Source organism: Drosophila santomea, chromosome 2L, assembly GCF_016746245.2.
Source record: "Drosophila santomea strain STO CAGO 1482 chromosome 2L, Prin_Dsan_1.1, whole genome shotgun sequence".
NCBI lineage: Eukaryota > Metazoa > Arthropoda > Insecta > Diptera > Drosophilidae > Drosophila > Drosophila santomea.
This window is the reverse complement of record NC_053016.2, coordinates 19,929,405-19,948,469: the sequence shown is the minus strand read 5'-3', so window position 1 is coordinate 19,948,469 and position 19,065 is coordinate 19,929,405. Positions and strand designations below refer to the sequence as shown.

Sequence of the window (19,065 nt, the reverse complement as noted above, 5' to 3'; positions counted from 1 at the left end):
AGAACATCAGATATTTCGAATATTTTACAGTGTATAAAGAGGAGCTAAACAACATCAGCAAATGAGTGCACACGTTTTGTGGTCGCCGTGCACTTTATAATGTTATACTGGCCCGGGAACAGGATCCTGCAGGACCAGGTCCTGGCCCATTTCGTTTGGGGCGCCGCCTGATGACTTAATGAGCATAATAAGCTCAACGCCGAAATTACCTCTTTAAATGAACATGATGCCACCCGTCTGCCGCCCAAACAGTCTAGTTTTAGCTGTGCGGAAAACAATCTAACACCCACACACACAAAGGAACAGCCCCGCAGGACGAAACGGACAGACAGGTGGGTAGTGTGCCAAATGGGGATTAAAAGTGGCATAGACAAGCGGTTACATATTTAAATTAAGTTTTTAATGTTCACACAGAAGGCGGCCATGCCAAAATACCAATTTTAAATGTATACAACTGTGGGTGGGTTCGCAAAATTGAGTGTTTGTGTGTGTGTGTGGTAAGGGCGTAGTAGTGGGTGTGTTTTAGGGGATGCCGAAGAAATGCATGAACAAATTAATTAATTCGCTATTTGATTGAGTTACAGTAGTTAACTGAAATCGTATATCTGATAAAGGTCTTGAAATGGGTAATGTCGCTGTTAATGGCATTGATACGCAATAAGAGTTACTTTTAGCCCCATTTATAATTTGGTCTAAGAGTAGTACGATTCGAATTTTTAACTTTAATAATTGCAACCAAAATTAGCTTTTTTTGCTAAATTGCAAGTATAACAAGCTTATAGGCAATCAAGAAACTACTGGCAGGAACACTTACAAGCCTGTGAAGAGCAAGTTCTATTTGAAAGGCTTAATATATAAATACTCATAAAACTCAATTGCAAGTAAAAATCGCTTAAGCCTTGACCCAACAATCTCCGCCGAATTTATAGCAAGGCACATTGCGTATGCACTACGTCAAACACACACACATCGCACCACCATAATCAAATTAAAGCATAATTTTTTACGATGTCATAGTCATAAATATGAACGATGAAAAAATGTGCCCAAAACATTGTAAAATAAGGACGCCAAGAAAGCAGGATGCAGGTCCTTGCAAGTGATTTCACACTTCAGCTAAGCGGCTTGGCGGGAAAAATAAAATTAAATGTATAAATCATTTCAGCGATGATTTAAAATTAAATACGCATTCGTCAGCAATAAATCGCTGGGGCCAAAGGACACGGTTCCTGCTGCTCAGTGGTTGTACTTGAAGCCAGGATCTCTCGGTTTCGAACTCAGTCACATATGCGCTTTTGCGCCTTTGGGGAAATTGCAACAATCCGTTTCATATTTCATGTGGCTTCGGTATTTCGGTTTTTGGTTTCCGCTTCTGTTTGTGAGAGCGCAGTTTCCTCCATGACTTATTAATAGCAAACGGGTATCCAGCCGAATCGCTATAGCTTGCAGCTGATTTGCATACTATATGTATTTGAAATTGAAACTGCTGCCTTATTTAAAGGTCGCGGCTAAAATGGCTCACTTTCGGGCTAAGCGCAATTAGTTGTGTCTTAGTAGCCACACTAATATAGCATACTTAACGGAGGTCATGTTCATCCAATTAAAGTAACTTGTGAAATTTTTGATGGGAAATGAGTCACCTTTTTGTTTGGTATATCCCCTAATCGGCGGTTTATGATCTTTTAATAACCTGTATAAACTCCTTACAAGAGTTTTCTTTATTTATTGCTTAGAACCGTTGAAATTTTTGTTATAATTCCATATTTGCACTTACCGCACATTAGACTTCCAATTCGAGCTGACCCATATTGTGGCTAGCACACTTCTTCACATATTTCCATAGACCTGCATTTAAGTTAATTGTAATAGACCTCTTAAATTTAATGTTTATTGTAATTACACCATGTAAATATTTTCGTGATTCCTACTACTGATTGCGGTATCAAAGGCAACGAAACTTAATTAGTTGTTTACTCATCCTCAAGAAAAGAACAGTTAAATAGACAACTTCCTGTAAAAATTTACAGTACATTTCATTGTACTTTTTTGTCGTCCACAATTTAGATAGAACGCCCGTTTCCATAAAGAAAATCGATGGCCTTAAAATAATCTCAATGACTTTTAATCAACAATTAATACTAATTACATTCGCCTTTATGGTCAATCTTTGATAATGGGAATTAGCTCACTATTCATTTTGGCACTATTAAAAAAGCGAAGTGCATTAAGAAGTAGCTCTTAAAACTTCAATGATATGTATTAAAAAATAGCACAGAATTGTAGAAGTAAGTAATATTCAATACTCAAAAGCCTCATGGATATTTTGCCATTTTGTAGTGAAAGCAATTTTGTTAACGGTTATAATTTAATAGCAAACATAAAGCTTTGTTTTTTATAAAGTCAATGGAATTTAGTTTTGGGCACCATGTGTCAAAAACTGCATCGATCACCATCTTGTGAAATCTAATTTTGTGAAAAGGCAAAAGCCTTTAAAAATTTGTCGCTGCTCTTGGTGTATGGTAATTTTCCCAAACATTCTCGCACCCCGTCTTGATGTCCTTTTTTAATTTCGGATGAAACAATGCGCATGGGAAGATATTGCAGGATGTTCGGGATGAGGAGAACAGGAAGAAGAGGGCAAACCGTGTCGTTGAACGAACGAGAATCGAATTTATGGTCTAGCAAGCGCTGTCAAAATGCGAGAATTGAGTGCCTGTGCCGAGGTCCTGGAGCTCCGAGGACGTGTCCTCCATTCCCTGGGCCCAGATGCTTGCTAGACATTTGCATCTCGCATATAAATCGCATTAGCAGCACGCAATTACTAGACCTCGACACATGGGCACACGAAATGCGGTTCGGGCTTGTATTTTCGAGCATTAAAACCTGGAACAATGATAGTTTCTGCGTCCGCCTGAATTTTGTACTTTGCCGATAAGAAATTATCAGAGACAATGTCGTTAAGAAGCGGTATTGCTTTAATTTACGGTTCTTTATAAATAGTTCAGTCCGCGGCAATGACAGCGTAGATCAATAAAACCGATCTAATCGCTTCAGCCAGTGGCTGATACAGGTATAAATATATGTACATATCACAATTGACTAGGTAAATAGTCTACCTGATGTATGATCACAGCAAAATAGGGCACTTGTACATAATATTGATCTTGTCGATATCCTTGGAGCTTAGACCCACTCGCTGTCCAATTACGGCGTTGGAGTCCCGGGGAACTATGGTATCCTCGCCGTTGATCGAGAAGGCTCCTGGGCGATAATGCAAACAGCTGTCGTAGTCGTAGCCAACTTCGAAATCGGTCACGACTGTGTCGGCATACTTGTTGAAATTGAACTCCTTGCCAGGCACTATGTTCTCGTAGATCACGTCTATAAACTCATCTCGAATGGCCGAGCTCTGTTGGTGATAGAATCCCAAGGCATGCATAAACTCATGCAGGATCGTTCCGGGCCGGAAACAGCCTTCGCCGAGCGGGTAAATTTCCAGATTCATTTCCTGTGGGGCGCCCTGGTAGCCAACGGCTGTATAGCATCCTCCAGAGTTGGCCGTAACCGTCAAGTAGGCCTTATCCTCGGCGGTGGCTTCCCTAAACCTCAAACAAGTGTGCAGCTCCAAGGTATCGATGCCAGTTTGGATGGCCTTCTTGTGCGCCGTGTCAAAGTCATCCGATATCCTGTAGACTACAACATTTCCAGGCCATCTCTTCTCGGTGTTGATAAGGCCATTTCGAGCCTTGGGACCATTCTGCTCAAGATTTCTCTGCTGCTCCGCCGTCAGCATCATATCCCCCTCGACAAAGCCACCTGCCTCCTCCGGATCGTATACACCTGCTGGCAGGGGTTTGCCAGAGTTAAGCACTACTTGCAGCAACAGCATGTATATTATTCCAGGCCTCGACATCTCGCCAGTTAGGTTCCTCGAAATAGACTAATAAAGTGACAAGGGAGAATGGTTACCTATATATAAAGCACGCAGGAAGGCTAGCCATACAAAGCAGATTAGATACAGTCAGGCAAAAACCTTTTTCGCAAATTGATAATGACAATCGGAGTGTCCAATTCGACCAAGGTTTATGGTATATCACCTTCTTGGACGGCGCCCAAGTGAAAACCTTCCATTAGTCATGTAAGTTTACGATAAATATCTCTAACATACGTCACGGGTTGTCTTTGGATTGCCGCAAATCACAATGATAGATAGCGAATTATATGTAGAAATCGGAAATTCAAGTGGAGTAGTGATTGGATTCTGAAGTGCCCAACAAAATACCAAAAACAATTATAAATAATTTAAACCACTGCTACCCCAGTATGAGTAATTCCCCAAAAATCGTCATTTGATTACTGATTATTGCCCAACAACGCCGACATGCGTAATCGTTGTGCCAAATACAAGAGCTTGGCTGCCTAAAGGTGTTAAAACATAAAATCTTATCGCAGTACAACGTTCTCTTCGATTCTCCACACTTGGGACTACGTGATAAGTCTTGAAGGCAATAAACAGTACAATCAATGGGGCTCAATTGCATGTTCAACAGGAAAGAAACTGGCATGCCAATGCACTTTAAAAACAAGAGAGAACGCTATAGTCGAGTTCCCCGACTATCTGATACCCGTTACTAAGCTATTGGAAGTGCGAAGTAGAGTCTTCAACACTGACAGTTTTTGGCGGTTTATGGGCGTTATAGTGGGCGTGGCAACAAGTTTTTTGGCAAATCGATAGAAATTTACAATCGATAAACTTGCGCTGCGTCTATGTCTCTGGAGTCTGTATGCCGAATCTCAACTTTCTAGCTTTTGTAGTTCCTGAGATCTCAGCGTTCATACGGACGGATAGACAGACGGACAGACGGACGGACAGACGGACATGGCCAGATCGACTCGGCTATTGATCCTGATCAAGAATATATATACTTTATATGGTCGGAAACGCTTCCTTCTGCCTGTTACATACTTTTCAACGAATCTAGTATACCCTTTTACTCTACGAGTAACGGGTATAACAAGAGAGAACGCTATAGTCGAGTTCTCCGACTATCTGATACCCGTTACTCAGCTGGTGGAATTGCAAAGGAGAACTTTCCACACTGACAGAATTTGGCGGTTTTTCAACGAATCTAGTATACCCTTTTACTCTACGAGTAACGGGTATAATTAAACAAAATTTACCACAATATTAATTAAATAAGTCTTACATTAAAAATTGTAAGATAAATTCAAATATATTTTGCCTAAACGTAACCAGGGCATCTATACATTTTATTCAGCTTGCGAACATCCTTTTCGCTTATATACAGTCGCTGACCCATATTTGCAGCCCCATCCTTTAGGGGCACAATTGTGGGTTCGCCATTCTTGGAAAAAGCCTTAGGCACATAGTGCATAACACTTTCATAATCGTAGCCTTCGTCGAAGTCGTGCCACACAGTAGAATTGTCGTTGTTTACGAAATTGATATTGTACTGCGGATCTATATTTTTCCACTGGATGCTGACGTACTTGTCCCGATTTTGGGCCACATGCTGATGCTCAAAGCCCAGGACGTGAAGGAGCTCGTGGATTATGGAACCGATGCGAAAGCAACCCTCGCCAAGGGGGAAAATTTGAAGATTTACCACGTGTTTCTTATTCCTGTAGCCCAAGTAAACTGAATTGCAGCCCTTGCCTTTGGACGTAATGACAAGCGCCTTGGGCAATTCTGTTTCAGTAGCTGGCTTAAAAATAATACATGACTTTGCCTCTATGATGGAAATGGCTCTGAGAATTTCCCGATGATGACTGTCGGCTTCAATATTTTTGTCAGGATAGGTCAGATCTTATTTGATGTACTTAACATACCAAATGCATTTTTATCAATTATATATTGCACAGTTTGATTAGGCCAGTGATAAATCTTATTGACCATTCCGTTTCGAGTCCGAATTGGATGAGCTTTGATGTCCCCCTGATAAAATCCTGCCAGCAGTTCCGGATCATTAAAAAGTTCACTCAAAACAGTAGGTGCGAACAAAAAAATAACAGCCAATGTTCGCGGAAACATGATGAAGATAGAAAACTAACTAAACGCTTTATTAACCCATGACAGTGTGCTATATACCATGACTGGTCCAGTGGATATATCTCAATTTAATTCGACATGCCTATAGAGAACAAGTGCAATTACAGTAGTTTTTAACTAAATGTTTTTAGTAGATAACGTCCATAAAATACCAGGCTAAATACCAGGCAATACTATCAAGATAAAGGTATATGATCATACTCTACATAACTAATGTACATATATAAAGAGCTCCAATTCAATAATTGCTCATATTCTAACAGACAGTAGCATATATAGGGTGTTTTTTTTAGAGGTATAGAACTTTAAATTGCAATAAAACAACGATGGATTATTCGATTGACATGAATTTTATTGACATGAAAGATAATCTTGTGGCATTACATTTTAAATATGATTTCTGGCATATGACCGCCACGGCTGGCTCGGATGTAGTCCAATCTGGACGTCCAATTTGCAATGACTTTTTCCAACATATTTGGCCGTATATCGGCAATAACACGGCGAATGTTGTCTTCCAAATGGTTTAGCGTTTGTGGCTTATCCGCATAGACCAATGACTTTACATAGCCCCACAAAAAGTAGTCTAGCGGTGTTAAATCACAAGATCTTGGAGGCTTATGAAAAATCGGGAACAACAGCAATCTCGTTTTGGGCCCATTCGACGAATCTACGCCTTGCTTGATGATCGTTTGGTTTCAATTCTTGCACGAGTTGGATTTTGTAAGCACGCATGACGAATTGCCAAACCAAACTGAGAATAAATCACTTGACAGCTGTTAAATCGGTCGCCATCTTGAACAGTAATGCCAACTTAAAGTTCTATACCTCTAAAAAAAACACCCGTTAGAAGTAGAGTAGCACACAAACAGTCGCATATAAATTATTCGTTTGAATTCATAAGTGATTTTGCTGAAGATCACATTACCCGTTACTCAGCTAGTGAAAGTGCGAAGAGTAATTTCAACACTGGCCATTTTGAAAAGTGTGGGCATGGCAGCTTTGGGCGTTTTGGGGCCGTTAAAGTGTGCGTCTGCAAATCGATAGAAATTCACAAGTCTAATTCAAACTTGCGATGCGTCTATGTCTCAACTTTCTAGCTTTTGTAGTTCCTGAGATCGCGACGTTCATACGGACAGATGGGCATTGCCAGATCGACTCGGCTTTTTATCCTGATCAAGAATATACCTAATTTGGTCGGAAACGCTTCCTTCTGCCTGTTACATACTTTTCAACAAATCTAGTGTACCCTCTTACTCTACGAGTAACGGGTACTTATTATCATTACCACTGATGATTTTTGTTGTGGTCTTTAGCAATATTTACTTTAAATTTTTATCTATTGCCTAAAAGAAGAATCGTACAAATGTACAAAAATTATTTGCATACTTTCAGCTGCAGAAACTTAAATTGTACTTCAGAAGCTTTTTTAAAACGTCTTGAGTATTTAACGAAAATGAACGGTAAAGTCGAGTTCCCCGTCTATCAGATACCCCTTACTCAGCTAGTGGAATTGCGAACAAAATATTTCAAACATTTTCTGGCATATCGATAGAAATAGAATACAAAAAAATTAAAACATTTTTCAAAAGTGTTTTGTGGGCGGATTTTGGGCGGCTTGTGGGCGGTTTGTGGGCGGTTTGTGGGCGGTTTGTGGGCGGTTTGTGGGATGTTTGTGGGCGGTTTGTGAGCGGTTTGTGGGCGTTAGAGTAGGCAAAATCAGGAACAAACAAACTTGCGCTGCGCCTATATCTCTGGAAACTGCATGCTTAATGACAAATATAGTTCGTAAGAGCTTGACCTTCACACGGACGGACAGACGAGCATGGCCAGACCGACTCGGCTAGTAATCCTGACCATGAATATATATTTAATTATAGAGTTGAATACAGTTCCTTTTACGTGTTACATACTTTTCGACGAATCTAGTATACCCTGTTAATCGACCGGGTATACAAATGAATAAACTTGCATGAAAACATCTATATTTTCTTTATGAACTCTTCTTACTTTTTACACCTGTCTGGGGCACTTGTACATTACGTTTAGTTTGTTAATATCGGACTGGGTCATTTGCAATCGCTGTCCCATAAGTTCTTCGGCGCCTTCCTGCAGCGGAACAATGGTCATCTCTCCGTTCTTTGAAAACGCATACGCAGTGTAGTGCAGTACGCTTGAGTAATCATAGGGTTCTCCGTAGTCCTCGACGGTTTCGTTGTCGTATTTGTTGAAGTTGCCCTCTGTGCCCGCAGTTATGTTCTCCTCAGCAATTCGGACATAGTCATCCCGATTCCATGTGCTCTGCTGGTGATAAAAGCCAAGGGCATGCAGGAACTCGTGGACAATTGTTCCCAAACGGAAGCAGCCGGTGTCCAGTGCGTAGTTCTGCAGATTCAGCTGCTGAACCTGGTTGCGATATCCTACATATGAGAAACATCCTCCAGCCTCCGAGGTAACATTCACATAATATTCCTGGTCAGTGGTAGCCTCCTTGAAGACCAAGCAAGAACTTTGTTCTATTATGCGAATACCTCTTAGAATATGGTTGCGATGCTCAGTGTCTGAATAAAAATGTTTATTAAGCTAGGTAATACAAAATAATACAAAGTATTATTACACTCCTATTGCCTTACCAATATCGCGATTGATGTAATAATAGACAACGCGGTTGGGCCATCTGAAGGATTCATTGCGAAGTCCGTTTCTTCCCTCCAGACTGGTTACCATGTCGCCTTCAATATAGCCAGCTGTCAGTTCAGGATCGGTTTCTATCCTCTGCTGGATGGCTGGAGCTGCCGAGCCGGAGCTGGCCAGGAATATGACCACTAAAGTTAAGGCCCAGTTCTTCATGTTGATGGCTCTGCGATCAAAAGGTTACTGATTGGGGCGCCTAGCTTAAAGAGGTATAGTTAGTTATTGGATAATTTATGACTTTTGCCACAGTTAAGCCTTTATGATCAGAGAAACTGCCCAATGGTCAGCGCGATGATGTTATCTAATCGGTCAATGATGCGTGCGAATGCATAATCTCGTCTACGAAACCTTAATTCATTGTTGTTTTTTTAGAATTTTTGGAGTTCCCAGGGCCAATAAGATAAGATCTACATGTACTTTTATAAAAGCTATTATACATAGATATACGAATACTTATTTAAGCAATTAAAAATATTTCGTCACAAATTATATTTTAATGTATATTGTCATGACTTGTATAGTAAAGTATAGTCGGTATGTAACAAGTAGAAGAAAACGTTGTTATATTTAAGGAATACAATATTTAATCTTCTCAACTGTAATGTATCATCATGTACTGGTGAAAATTTCTTACCCAAATCACCTGTAATATTTGTTCGCTTTCCATATAACAAAGGGTAAACAACTTCGTCCTCTCCCATTGCGCAATTTCATCTTGAAACACACCCAGTCTCAATCAAAGATACATTGTCTTCCCACCCCAAAATATAGAAAATCAGTGTCAAAGTTAATCCAGAAGCAAATGACAGCGACGAACATTCTCCTAATTGCATTTGTCAACACAAAAAAGAGATTATATTTTTCGCGGAGAAAGGTGACAATAATAAAATGAAATTTATCATCATTACGTTGCAAAAGCCTGGAGAAATTTCCGAATTAACGTTGGATAAAAAGAACTCATTTTCTGGCGGAGGGGCATTTGTACATGGCATTTAGCTTTCTGATATCGGTTTCACTCAGCTCCAGCCTCTGGCCAATTACATCTTCCTTTCCTTCCTCCAGAGCCACTATTGTCCTCTCGCCGTTCTTGGAAAATGCATAGGGACCATAGTGCATTACACTGCCATAGTCGTATTTTTCACCAAAATCGTTGACGGTTTCCTCGGCATATTTATCAAAGTTAAACTCCATGCCTTCGGTGATATTCTCCTCCACAATTTTCACATAATCATCTCGATCGGCGGCACTCTGCTGGTGGAAAAATCCAAGGGCATGCAGGAACTCATGTACAATCGTATACAAGCGGAAACATCCGACCCCTATTTCGTTGTTCTGGAGATTCAGTTGTTGAACGCGGTTCAGATAACCGATGTAGGAAAAACAACCGCCCTCCTCGGAAGTCACATTTACATAATACTTCTGATCAGTGGTGGCCTCTTTAAAGGTCAGGCAGGAAATGGATTCAATTTTCTGAATAGCGCTCACGATGTGGTTACGGTGTTCTTCATCTTTTGGGATAACATATTTTATGTAGGTTAACATATATTTGCTATTCAATTCTTACCAATATAGCTATTAATGTGATAATAGACGATGCGATTGGGCCATCTATACGTTTCATTGCGCCAAATATTTCTCGAGGATCCACTGGGCACCATATCACCCTCAATAAATCCAGCCGTCAGCTCCGGATCTGTTTCCGTCCGTATAGATGGGGCTGACCATGCGAAGTTGATTACAACCAAAACTAGAAATATACTGTAATAATACATATTGGTTGCTAGACTTCCTATTCAATACTATTTGGCCAGTTTAATACACGAGCGTTGGTCAAGTCCAAAGTTGTAGTTAATCTTTAGAATTTATGATTTTTAAATTAGTAGTGCCGTTTTCAAATGATATCTAATCATTGGTAGGAATGTAGCAGAAGTATGTTTATAATCTCGGGCAATTGAAATCAACATGTTGAATTTTACTAGTTTGACGAAATTTACAAATTTATGTTTACAAAGTTCAATATTACACCATGGGAGAAAATGTAATAATCTATTTTAAAATATTTTATAATTGTTACTTTTTGAAAAAATTTGTTAAAGAAAAGTTATTTTCTTTCGAAATAAATAAAGCAGAAAAAAATCGAGGAACGTTTTCAATATGCAAATAAATACAGTTTCATACTAATTTAAAAATTATAAGCTTTAACTGTCTGACAATTACAAAACTATAAGAACGATAAGCTCGGCAATGTCACAGGTTTTTTAAATAATCTGATCTTGCTACACTGAGAACAAAAATCACACTTCCTTATAGATAATAGCAATTAAAAATTTACTGTAAGCAAAGAGATAGGAAGTAAACTTTATAGAAGCACAGGCATTAATTTATTTTCTGGTTATATCTATACAGCAATGTATAAAAGCCTCTTGTTCTTAGCAATGTAATATCAGTTCTGAAATGCATTACCTTGCACTCGCTGTGCTCTGTGTACTTGGGTCTTCGGCCAACGGTAGTTCTTCCATTAAAATTCTGGAAGACGACATGATACTGATATCAGGTCAAATGCAATATTTTGAAGGAAATCCAGAAGATCGTATAGCGAAATCTTGGTCAGAATATTACTAGAAGGAAAGCACCTTGGTCTGCAGCTTTGCCAGAGAATTTTGTAAGTACAAATTCAAATGATTTTCGAATTAAAAGTGCAATGGTATGTAGGATATTTGGGAAGGACAAACCAGGCCCTCAATCTAGCCAGAGGATGTACGTACAGTAGAACTATTCAGCATGAACTTCTTCATGCCTTGGCCTTCTATCACATACACAGTGATCCGCAACGGTATAGATACATATGTGAGGATCCAAGCGGATAACATCAGACTTAACTTAACAGACTTAAACATAACTTTCAAAGGCTTCGGGCCAATGAAGTGACAAATTATGGCCTTGGCTACGACTACGACAGCATTATGCACTATGTGTCGGCCAGGCAACGCAAATAAGTCCGAGAGATGTGCAAACACTGAAACGCATGTACTGTTCATTTAATCTTCAGATAAGTAACACAAGAAGCCAGTAACCTGCATACAAACTGTCTCTAAAATGAAGAAAACAATGTATTTGAGAATTTGTGAACTGAAATCATAATCATATTAAATTTGTCTCGCCCCATAACTATATGGACTTTAATGTAAAGACAAAAAACAAAATAACGGTGTTAATTTCATATACATAGCCAGACTACACCCTTTCGAAGTAATCGCAAGATTTGCAATTCTAACGAGCTATTGCACTTGACAGGAAACTACACACTCCCGCCCCGCAAAACTTCTTCCACAAACCGGTTAATCTGCAAAACAAAAAGCCCCGGCCAACGAAGAGGAAGTGTTTGCCTTTGCCAGCAACTAAAAATTGAATATTTAGTGGTCGTAATTAAAAATTAGCGCGCCAGGCAACTAACCATGCGACCGCGCACCTACAGCTACCTACTGCCGGCTGAGTCCTTCCGTGTAATCCCAGGACCAACTATCTACGTAGAGCGTCCCGTACTCTCGGCTCTCTATCTCTCTCACACAAGGACTGGCATATACATATATTTGGTTTTTTAATGGCACAAATTGTACTAAAGCCAAAGCTCCTCCAGAGCTACCTGCCCACAAAACGGAAGTCGTAAACATTTAATTTATGCAAGCAGTGCATTCGCTTTTTTAGTTGCAACTAAAGATGGGCCAACGTCATCCAGTATGGAATAGGTGGCTTAGCTTTTGTTGCTGCCGGTTTTATCAACGTTTAAGTATGTTGCCTTGGCGACAGGACATTTTAAATGTATACTTACCTCTACAAAAACTTTTACGAGGGTGTTAGGGCTTATGAACATAACGGAAAAAGTACAAATTTTAATAACTAATCTCTTAAAATCTTATAAAAACTAACTTATATATATTTTTTCCCTGTGCTGCAAGTGTTAGGTATTAGCGATGATCAATCCTAGACGAAGCCAGCTGCCGGAAGGCCCGAGATCTGAAATCATTGAAAATCAGAATTTTGACTGCCCTGCAACCCTGAGCTCAATTAAATAGGTTTTTTATAAAATGTTATCACAGGCCAACGCGATTGCTACGCTCTGAAGTCATAATGTCTTGGGAATTTCCAGCTTTTTATTTTGAGAAAATATGGCTGGCATAATAAAGAGAATTTAATGGGTTAAGGCGGCCACTAGGATGCCTGGCCATCAACTTTTCGCCAAGAGCAGTAAAAAAGTCAGCAGGCTGGAGCTCGGCTTTCTTTTCGCTTTCTTTTCCCGGGCCCTTTGTGCTGTGTTTGGCCCCTTGCTCTTCTTGTGATCGTTCTAATTTTATGACATTCTATTTTCATGCATAGCAAACGAGACGCATGTGTGGGTGATTCGGAGGCGTGGGTGGTTTTGGAGGCGGGCGAGTGCAGCCATAGCCATTTCATAGTCAGACATGAATGCTGCGCTTTGTTGCCCTGCTACGCCTTTGTTTGTATTGCCCTCAGGGGTAAAGTTTTTAGGATAATAACTTCCTGCGACTTTACGAGCCAAGGCAAAAGCCAAAAACCCACCAGCAGCAGCGGCAACTAAAGGGAAATGAGAATACTTAAGCAGAGTACACTGCTATTAAGGTTCTTAGCGGGCTGCATTGGCGCAAACTGTTAGCTTCAGATTACTTTACCTAATGTTGAGGTATTTTTTCGACACCTCTTTGTATTAAGCTTTTGACAAATTCGTTGTGAATTGTGAAGAAATATTTCAAATATTTATTAAGGCAAAACCAATTGATTTATAATTAGCATATTTAGATAGTTTTAATTTAGTTTAGTATAAATGCTATACAGAGGAATTTCGCATTTCCAGAAAAGCTATCTTAAAAGGAATTTTCCGTTGAAAGAGCTCAGCACTTTTTCGCAGTGATGCAAAGGAACTGCATATGAACAACGTGGCGAAGGCAAGCCCTGAAAAATATCTCAAGACCTCCACTTCAAGCAGCCAGCGAGTAAAAGCAAAAGCAAATGCCAACACATCAGCGGTGCTAAGGGTGGATGAGCTGGCAGACCGCAGAAACTTTTGACGCTGACGACAGGCGGAAAGCCTGCGGAAAAGTCCTAACAAACTAACGTTTTCCAAGCCAAATTTAGATATTTAAAATGATAAAACATGGAAAGTATTAAGCTTTTTAAGACAGCTAAAACTTTAAAACATTTTTGAACTGGTGTGTATACCAACAGCTTTTGAAACATAAGTGCTTCGAAAAACTGCTTAATGTCATTCTAATCATAAATCATTCGTAAAACAGCTTAATATCATTATAATTAGATTAGGTTTTAGTTATTAACAAAAAAACTATTTTTTGTGCCTCGTTTTTTAATAAAATTAATATTGTTTTCCTGAGTCATTAAAATTTTCTTAAGTACTGTTTATGATGGCAATGCAGGACAACACTGTTGAGAAACAGGCCGGAGAGTAAAAGGATGGGAGTTGGCGTTGCGGTGGCATATTAAAGACAGACAGCTGTAGTAGGAGCACCGTCGTGGCTGTGGGCATAATCTCAGACATAATTACACACACAACTCACAGGACCTGGGCAAAGGAATGCGAGTGCAAGGACTCCGAGCCTCATTCTGATTCTGGGACCGGGACTGACAAATGCAGTCACACATGAATGGACTTTTTTGGGCTTCTTTCTGTTTCTAGGTTGTTTTTACTTTTAACGGGGGAAGGTTGACTTGAAGGTGAAAATAACTCACCGCCACCTGTTTTCCCAGGAGAACTCTTCTCGAGAGGGCAAACTTTTAAAGTGCATTTAAAATTAATTAAGCATACGACGTGTTGCCAGTTCAGAAAGTATTGCATGACAGGTACGGGAATTAAGAAGACTCCGTGCTGCTTTATCTAGCAATTAACAAGTTCTTTTTCTTTTTCACTTGTAATTGATTTGAGGCCTTCGAATCAAAGTTTAATTTCGCGATGTGCCAGAATCCTGTCTAACTTTATTCGCATGCTGTTGCACCATGCGCGGGTTGAAAAGTTTAGACACAATATCGCTAATGATAATTACAAGCTAAAAACTTTTGCACCATTTACTTAAGCCCCTCTATACATTTGTGCATTTGGCCTTAGCTGAAGTTGGCAACACAAGCATAAATATCAAATTTTCAGTGGTTAGCACAAAAGTTCACTGCTAAGAGGGAAGTGAGTGAGGTGTAGTGAGTCCATAACTAGAATATTTCAGCTCCCCGAAATCCTCGTCTTTTCCCGGACTGTCTGTTCTAATTAAGCGTTATTATTTCGACTTGCACTCAATGCATAGTACGGTCCAGCAGTTGAGTGGCGACTGTGAATAAATGTGGTGTATTTGTGGTCTTCATTCAGCATTGAATTATTTCAAACACGAACTGTTGATAAAACTTTCCAAATGTGTCTTTTTTCATTATTAAGCTATTTAAATTGTCCAATTTAAATTTTCAAATTATATTGAACAAAAGTCGAATGTGCTTTTTATAACTTTTAAGGCAAAAAAGAACTTATCAAATTCATTGAATTATTTGCTGCTTTCAAACTAAAGAACTGCATTCTTTTTATGTAACTAATGTAAACTTATCACTTTAAGCGTGGTAAAACTAACCCATTTCCCATCTATACTCAGGATAAATATAACTCATTAGTCGTCAGTATGGGCAGCGAGCTCGAGTGCCGGCACGCCAGTGGAACAACACGGTGCTAATGAAGTACAAATTGGCTAATGGGGCGGGTCGAAGCCCTAAATCGACGACCATGGAGACGTCGACAGGGTCTAATTATCAATGAGTGCGACGCCTGTCGAAGTTCAACTTCCTCTTATGAGGGAGCTATGGGCGGAAGATAGAGACAGCCTAAGCTCGGCAAGAGCGGTGCGAGCGAGATGCATGGGCTTTTTATGTGAAAACTTTTGTGCATTTTCATGGCGAAACTTTAATGGATTAATTTACCAAAATGTTTGTGCCAGAGGAAATTGAAACATAGTGGGTGAAGACGCAGGGCAGCGGGGGAAGTGCTCCACTGAAGTTGAAGATTTATGGCTTACGCCACAGACGCCATCCAAGCCCGGCTTAATGGCTGCTGATCATTCCCAGAGATGGCAAAACATGGAACGCTGAAAATTTATATTTTTTTCTGGCTCTTTACGCTCGGAATGCTTGCGATATTCTAATTTCATTACCCACCAGCAGTGGCAAAAGTTTTATTAACTTTCTGCAAGTTTTTGCTGCACAGAAATCATGAATATTTTATTGCATATTTTCTGGCGCCTCCACCCACTCACTCACATTCGCACATGCTCACACATTCTGGCACACACAGATACGAAAAAACAGCAAAGGAAAAGTCAATGGTGCGTGTAAGCCAACTCTTTTATCAATTTAATTTAATTAAAATTAATTCACCAATAATTGACTTTTAATATGCAATCATTTGTATCAGCGGACTAGAGTCGCAGAACGAGGCAGTGTGCCATTAAAAAAAAGTGAATTATTTAATTGCTCATTTGTCGTCGCTGCATCGAAGTGAGGAACGTGAAGTACGAGAAGGATGCCTGTAGAATCTGTAAAACAGCGGGCAATTGATGCAATTGGCTTTGCACTCGTTTTTCACTTACTTTTAAGACTGCCTGCAGACTAACGCGAAAATATTTTAGCCCGGTCACATAGAAGGGTTTGCTGTTCATCTCAATGGATAAGTTAATGAGCTTCAGTAGTCGCAGATTTTCGCTGGGATTTGTAGAGTACTGCAGGATTTGCTCCCAGTGGGTTAGGTAGTACATCGAGCTGAGGGAATCCGTCTGTGTTGGAAACAAAAATAATAATAGCTGTATTATATATTTAAGTAATATATTGTTTAGCGTACAGTAAACGCCAGGTCTGAACCAATCTGCCCTAAAGAAAGCAGCTCCACGGTCTTAGCACCGAACCAAATCGCATAGATGTAATTGGCCATAGGATTCTGTTGGAAATATTAAAAGAGTTATTAAAAGCTATAGGTATGTTTATTTTAAAGACATCTTTCGTAGTTGAGAGTATATTATCTTTTTTTTTGCTCACCGTATAAGCTTTGAAAGAAAGAGCACACAAAAGGCCCGCAGCGAATGCAAACATAATAAAAACCCGTACAGTATACTGACCCTCCAACTGCTGGCCAAACTGATTTAAAGCCACATTTTTTTTGAGAGTTTTGATGATTAGTACCTTCAGCTGTTTAGCCATATGAGGGCGATCTCTTGCAACTAGGATTTTTTCAATTGCCAACTGCAAGTCCCTCTTAAGCAACAGATAACTACCATTTAAGTGGATAATTAATTCACACAGCAAACTAGTCTCCCCGAACATCATGGAATCTATTACAACGCCAACCCAAACGTTTGACAAAAGCAATGGCACAAATAGATACAAAGGATCCGAATCGAAAGGAAAGGTCATAGAGTATAGAAAGTCTTTGCTTTTGTTAATAATGGAAAATACGGGAGAGATTAGATACAGAGAGATAACTGCACCGTACATGGCCGAAACCATTCTATTTATCAGCATTTTGCCATCCACTTTTCGGAACATTTCAGGTTCCTTCCGGGGATCAATATAAATATTAGCGTAGAATATTTCTAAAAACTTCTGGAGCTTTTCGAGGTGCAGTAGAATATGAAGACTCCTGAATTGGGCCTCCACTAGGATTAAATACGTTGGCATGCCTGTGAGGAAGGCGTCCAAATTCCGATTGCTTGCGTGGAAGCGCAAGTACCTAAGCTCTGCATCGTTGTTCAGCATAAAAACCAATGTCATCCCAACAGCAAGCACCTTGTCCAGATATCGGCCCCATTGTCCTGTGCTCGGATCCAATGGCCAGAAGATGTGATTTAACCGAAAAATCGCCAAGGGCCAAGCCAACTTAACTTTCTGACCATCAGCGAACCGGGGCACGTAACGAACCATTATGAAGTCAAGACTGTTGAATAATGGCTGCTCTCCTCCGACTTATATATGCACCAGGGATTAGACGGGAGTACAGACGATGACAGTTTCTCAACTTTTAAATGAAGTCTCCCATGCGTGCAATGGCTCAATTAAGTTATTATCCTCCAGTTCCAAGCCAAACGGAAACATTTGAAAGTCTCACATTAATATTGCCTCATTTACGGTGTAATGGCTTGTCCTCATACAATTGAGACAACTTTCAGGACCACCACCAGGGAATTGGACTTTACTGGGTTGTTAAAGGCAGGTAATGATGTAAGCAGCGGTAAACAACCCAATTAAATGTATCAACTTATTTATTGTTATTAAAAACTGTTTATTTACATATAAGAGGATTGCCTTTTATATTTCGGGAATGGACAACCTTAGGGTTGCAATCTGTCAACTGAAAGCTCTATCGTAAAGCTCAATTCGTCGATTGCTCAAAAGAAGGCTCGTGTAGATTGGTCGAAAGAAATACTGTTACGGTGCCTTGAAACACCTCTAGGACATCGTGACAGATTATTTATCGTGGATTCCGAGTATGAGCCGGAAAATACATAGCAGTCGACTGTGTGGGTGTTTCAAGATGAGCCAAATCCAACAAAAGTGGCTTGCGCACGAAGCACTTTCAAGCAAATGTTCAACTGTTTTATCAGAAAAACTGGACATGTCGCAATAGTACCACTAGAACAACGTAAAACAGTCAATTCTAACTTCAACAATTCCATTTGTTTGTAAGTTGTCTTTCCAGAAGTCAGGAAAACCACCCGCCCACGACCGATCCCTCTTCATCACGACAATGCGAGCTCTCATTCATCGACTGAAACATCTGCAAGTCGAGAAAGTTCGACATTCTTTTTTACATATCGATACTAACGGACAAGATCAAAAATCTGACAAAAACTTCAAATGTGTGGGATTGGGGGGAAAAGTCAGACAAACATGGCCAGATGGACTCGTCTAGTGATCAAGATAACATCTATATACTTTATAGCGTCAGAAACGCTTCCTTCTACCTGTTACAGTTCCATACATGTTACATACTTTTCAACGAATATAGTACATCGAATCATTTACTCTACGAGAAACGGGTATTAATATATATGTACTTATATTAGTGTTTCATTTACAAATTTACAAACAAATAAATGTCGTTTGTATTTTATAAATTAACTTTAATTTACTTTCCTACATTTAATGAGCACCAAACAATGATTAAAAGAGATTGTTTATATAATTTAAACAAGCATTGAGCTCATGCCTAAACTTGGTAAACTACAAAAACTACATTTAGTCCGTATCAATTA

At 39.6% G+C, this 19,065-nt stretch overlaps 5 protein-coding genes across 5 annotated transcripts; all 5 read right to left on the bottom strand.

Annotated features, from left to right (window-relative positions):
- Window positions 1-2,952: 2,952 nt before the first annotated feature.
- On the bottom strand, window positions 2,953-3,949 carry LOC120458680 (seminal metalloprotease 1). Its single transcript, XM_039646417.2, has one exon. The coding sequence runs from the start codon at window positions 3,911-3,913 to the stop codon at window positions 3,128-3,130; it is 786 nt and encodes a 261-aa protein (XP_039502351.1). The 5' UTR covers window positions 3,914-3,949; the 3' UTR covers window positions 2,953-3,127.
- Window positions 3,950-5,192: 1,243 nt separating this feature from the next.
- LOC120452387 (seminal metalloprotease 1) lies at window positions 5,193-6,083 on the bottom strand. The gene is made up of 2 exons (XM_039636598.2): window positions 5,851-6,083; window positions 5,193-5,797 (listed from the first exon to the last, which is right to left on the bottom strand). The coding sequence occupies exons 1-2, from the start codon at window positions 6,050-6,052 to the stop codon at window positions 5,244-5,246; spliced, it is 756 nt and encodes a 251-aa protein (XP_039492532.1). The 5' UTR covers window positions 6,053-6,083; the 3' UTR covers window positions 5,193-5,243.
- A 1,799-nt stretch (window positions 6,084-7,882) lies between these two features.
- Window positions 7,883-8,920, bottom strand: LOC120456052 (seminal metalloprotease 1). The gene is made up of 3 exons (XM_039642634.1): window positions 8,704-8,920; window positions 8,081-8,631; window positions 7,883-8,005 (listed from the first exon to the last, which is right to left on the bottom strand). The coding sequence occupies exons 1-2, from the start codon at window positions 8,918-8,920 to the stop codon at window positions 8,084-8,086; spliced, it is 765 nt and encodes a 254-aa protein (XP_039498568.1). The 3' UTR covers window positions 7,883-8,005; window positions 8,081-8,083.
- Window positions 8,921-9,721: 801 nt separating this feature from the next.
- LOC120458126 (seminal metalloprotease 1) lies at window positions 9,722-10,548 on the bottom strand. The gene is made up of 2 exons (XM_039645663.1): window positions 10,329-10,548; window positions 9,722-10,272 (listed from the first exon to the last, which is right to left on the bottom strand). The coding sequence occupies exons 1-2, from the start codon at window positions 10,534-10,536 to the stop codon at window positions 9,722-9,724; spliced, it is 759 nt and encodes a 252-aa protein (XP_039501597.1). The 5' UTR covers window positions 10,537-10,548.
- A 5,739-nt stretch (window positions 10,549-16,287) lies between these two features.
- Window positions 16,288-17,734, bottom strand: LOC120449965 (odorant receptor 35a). The gene is made up of 4 exons (XM_039632673.1): window positions 16,853-17,734; window positions 16,659-16,754; window positions 16,411-16,593; window positions 16,288-16,356 (listed from the first exon to the last, which is right to left on the bottom strand). Exons 1-4 carry the CDS (start codon window positions 17,732-17,734, stop codon window positions 16,288-16,290), a joined length of 1,230 nt encoding a protein of 409 aa, XP_039488607.1.
- Between the last annotated feature and the right edge of the window lie 1,331 nt (window positions 17,735-19,065).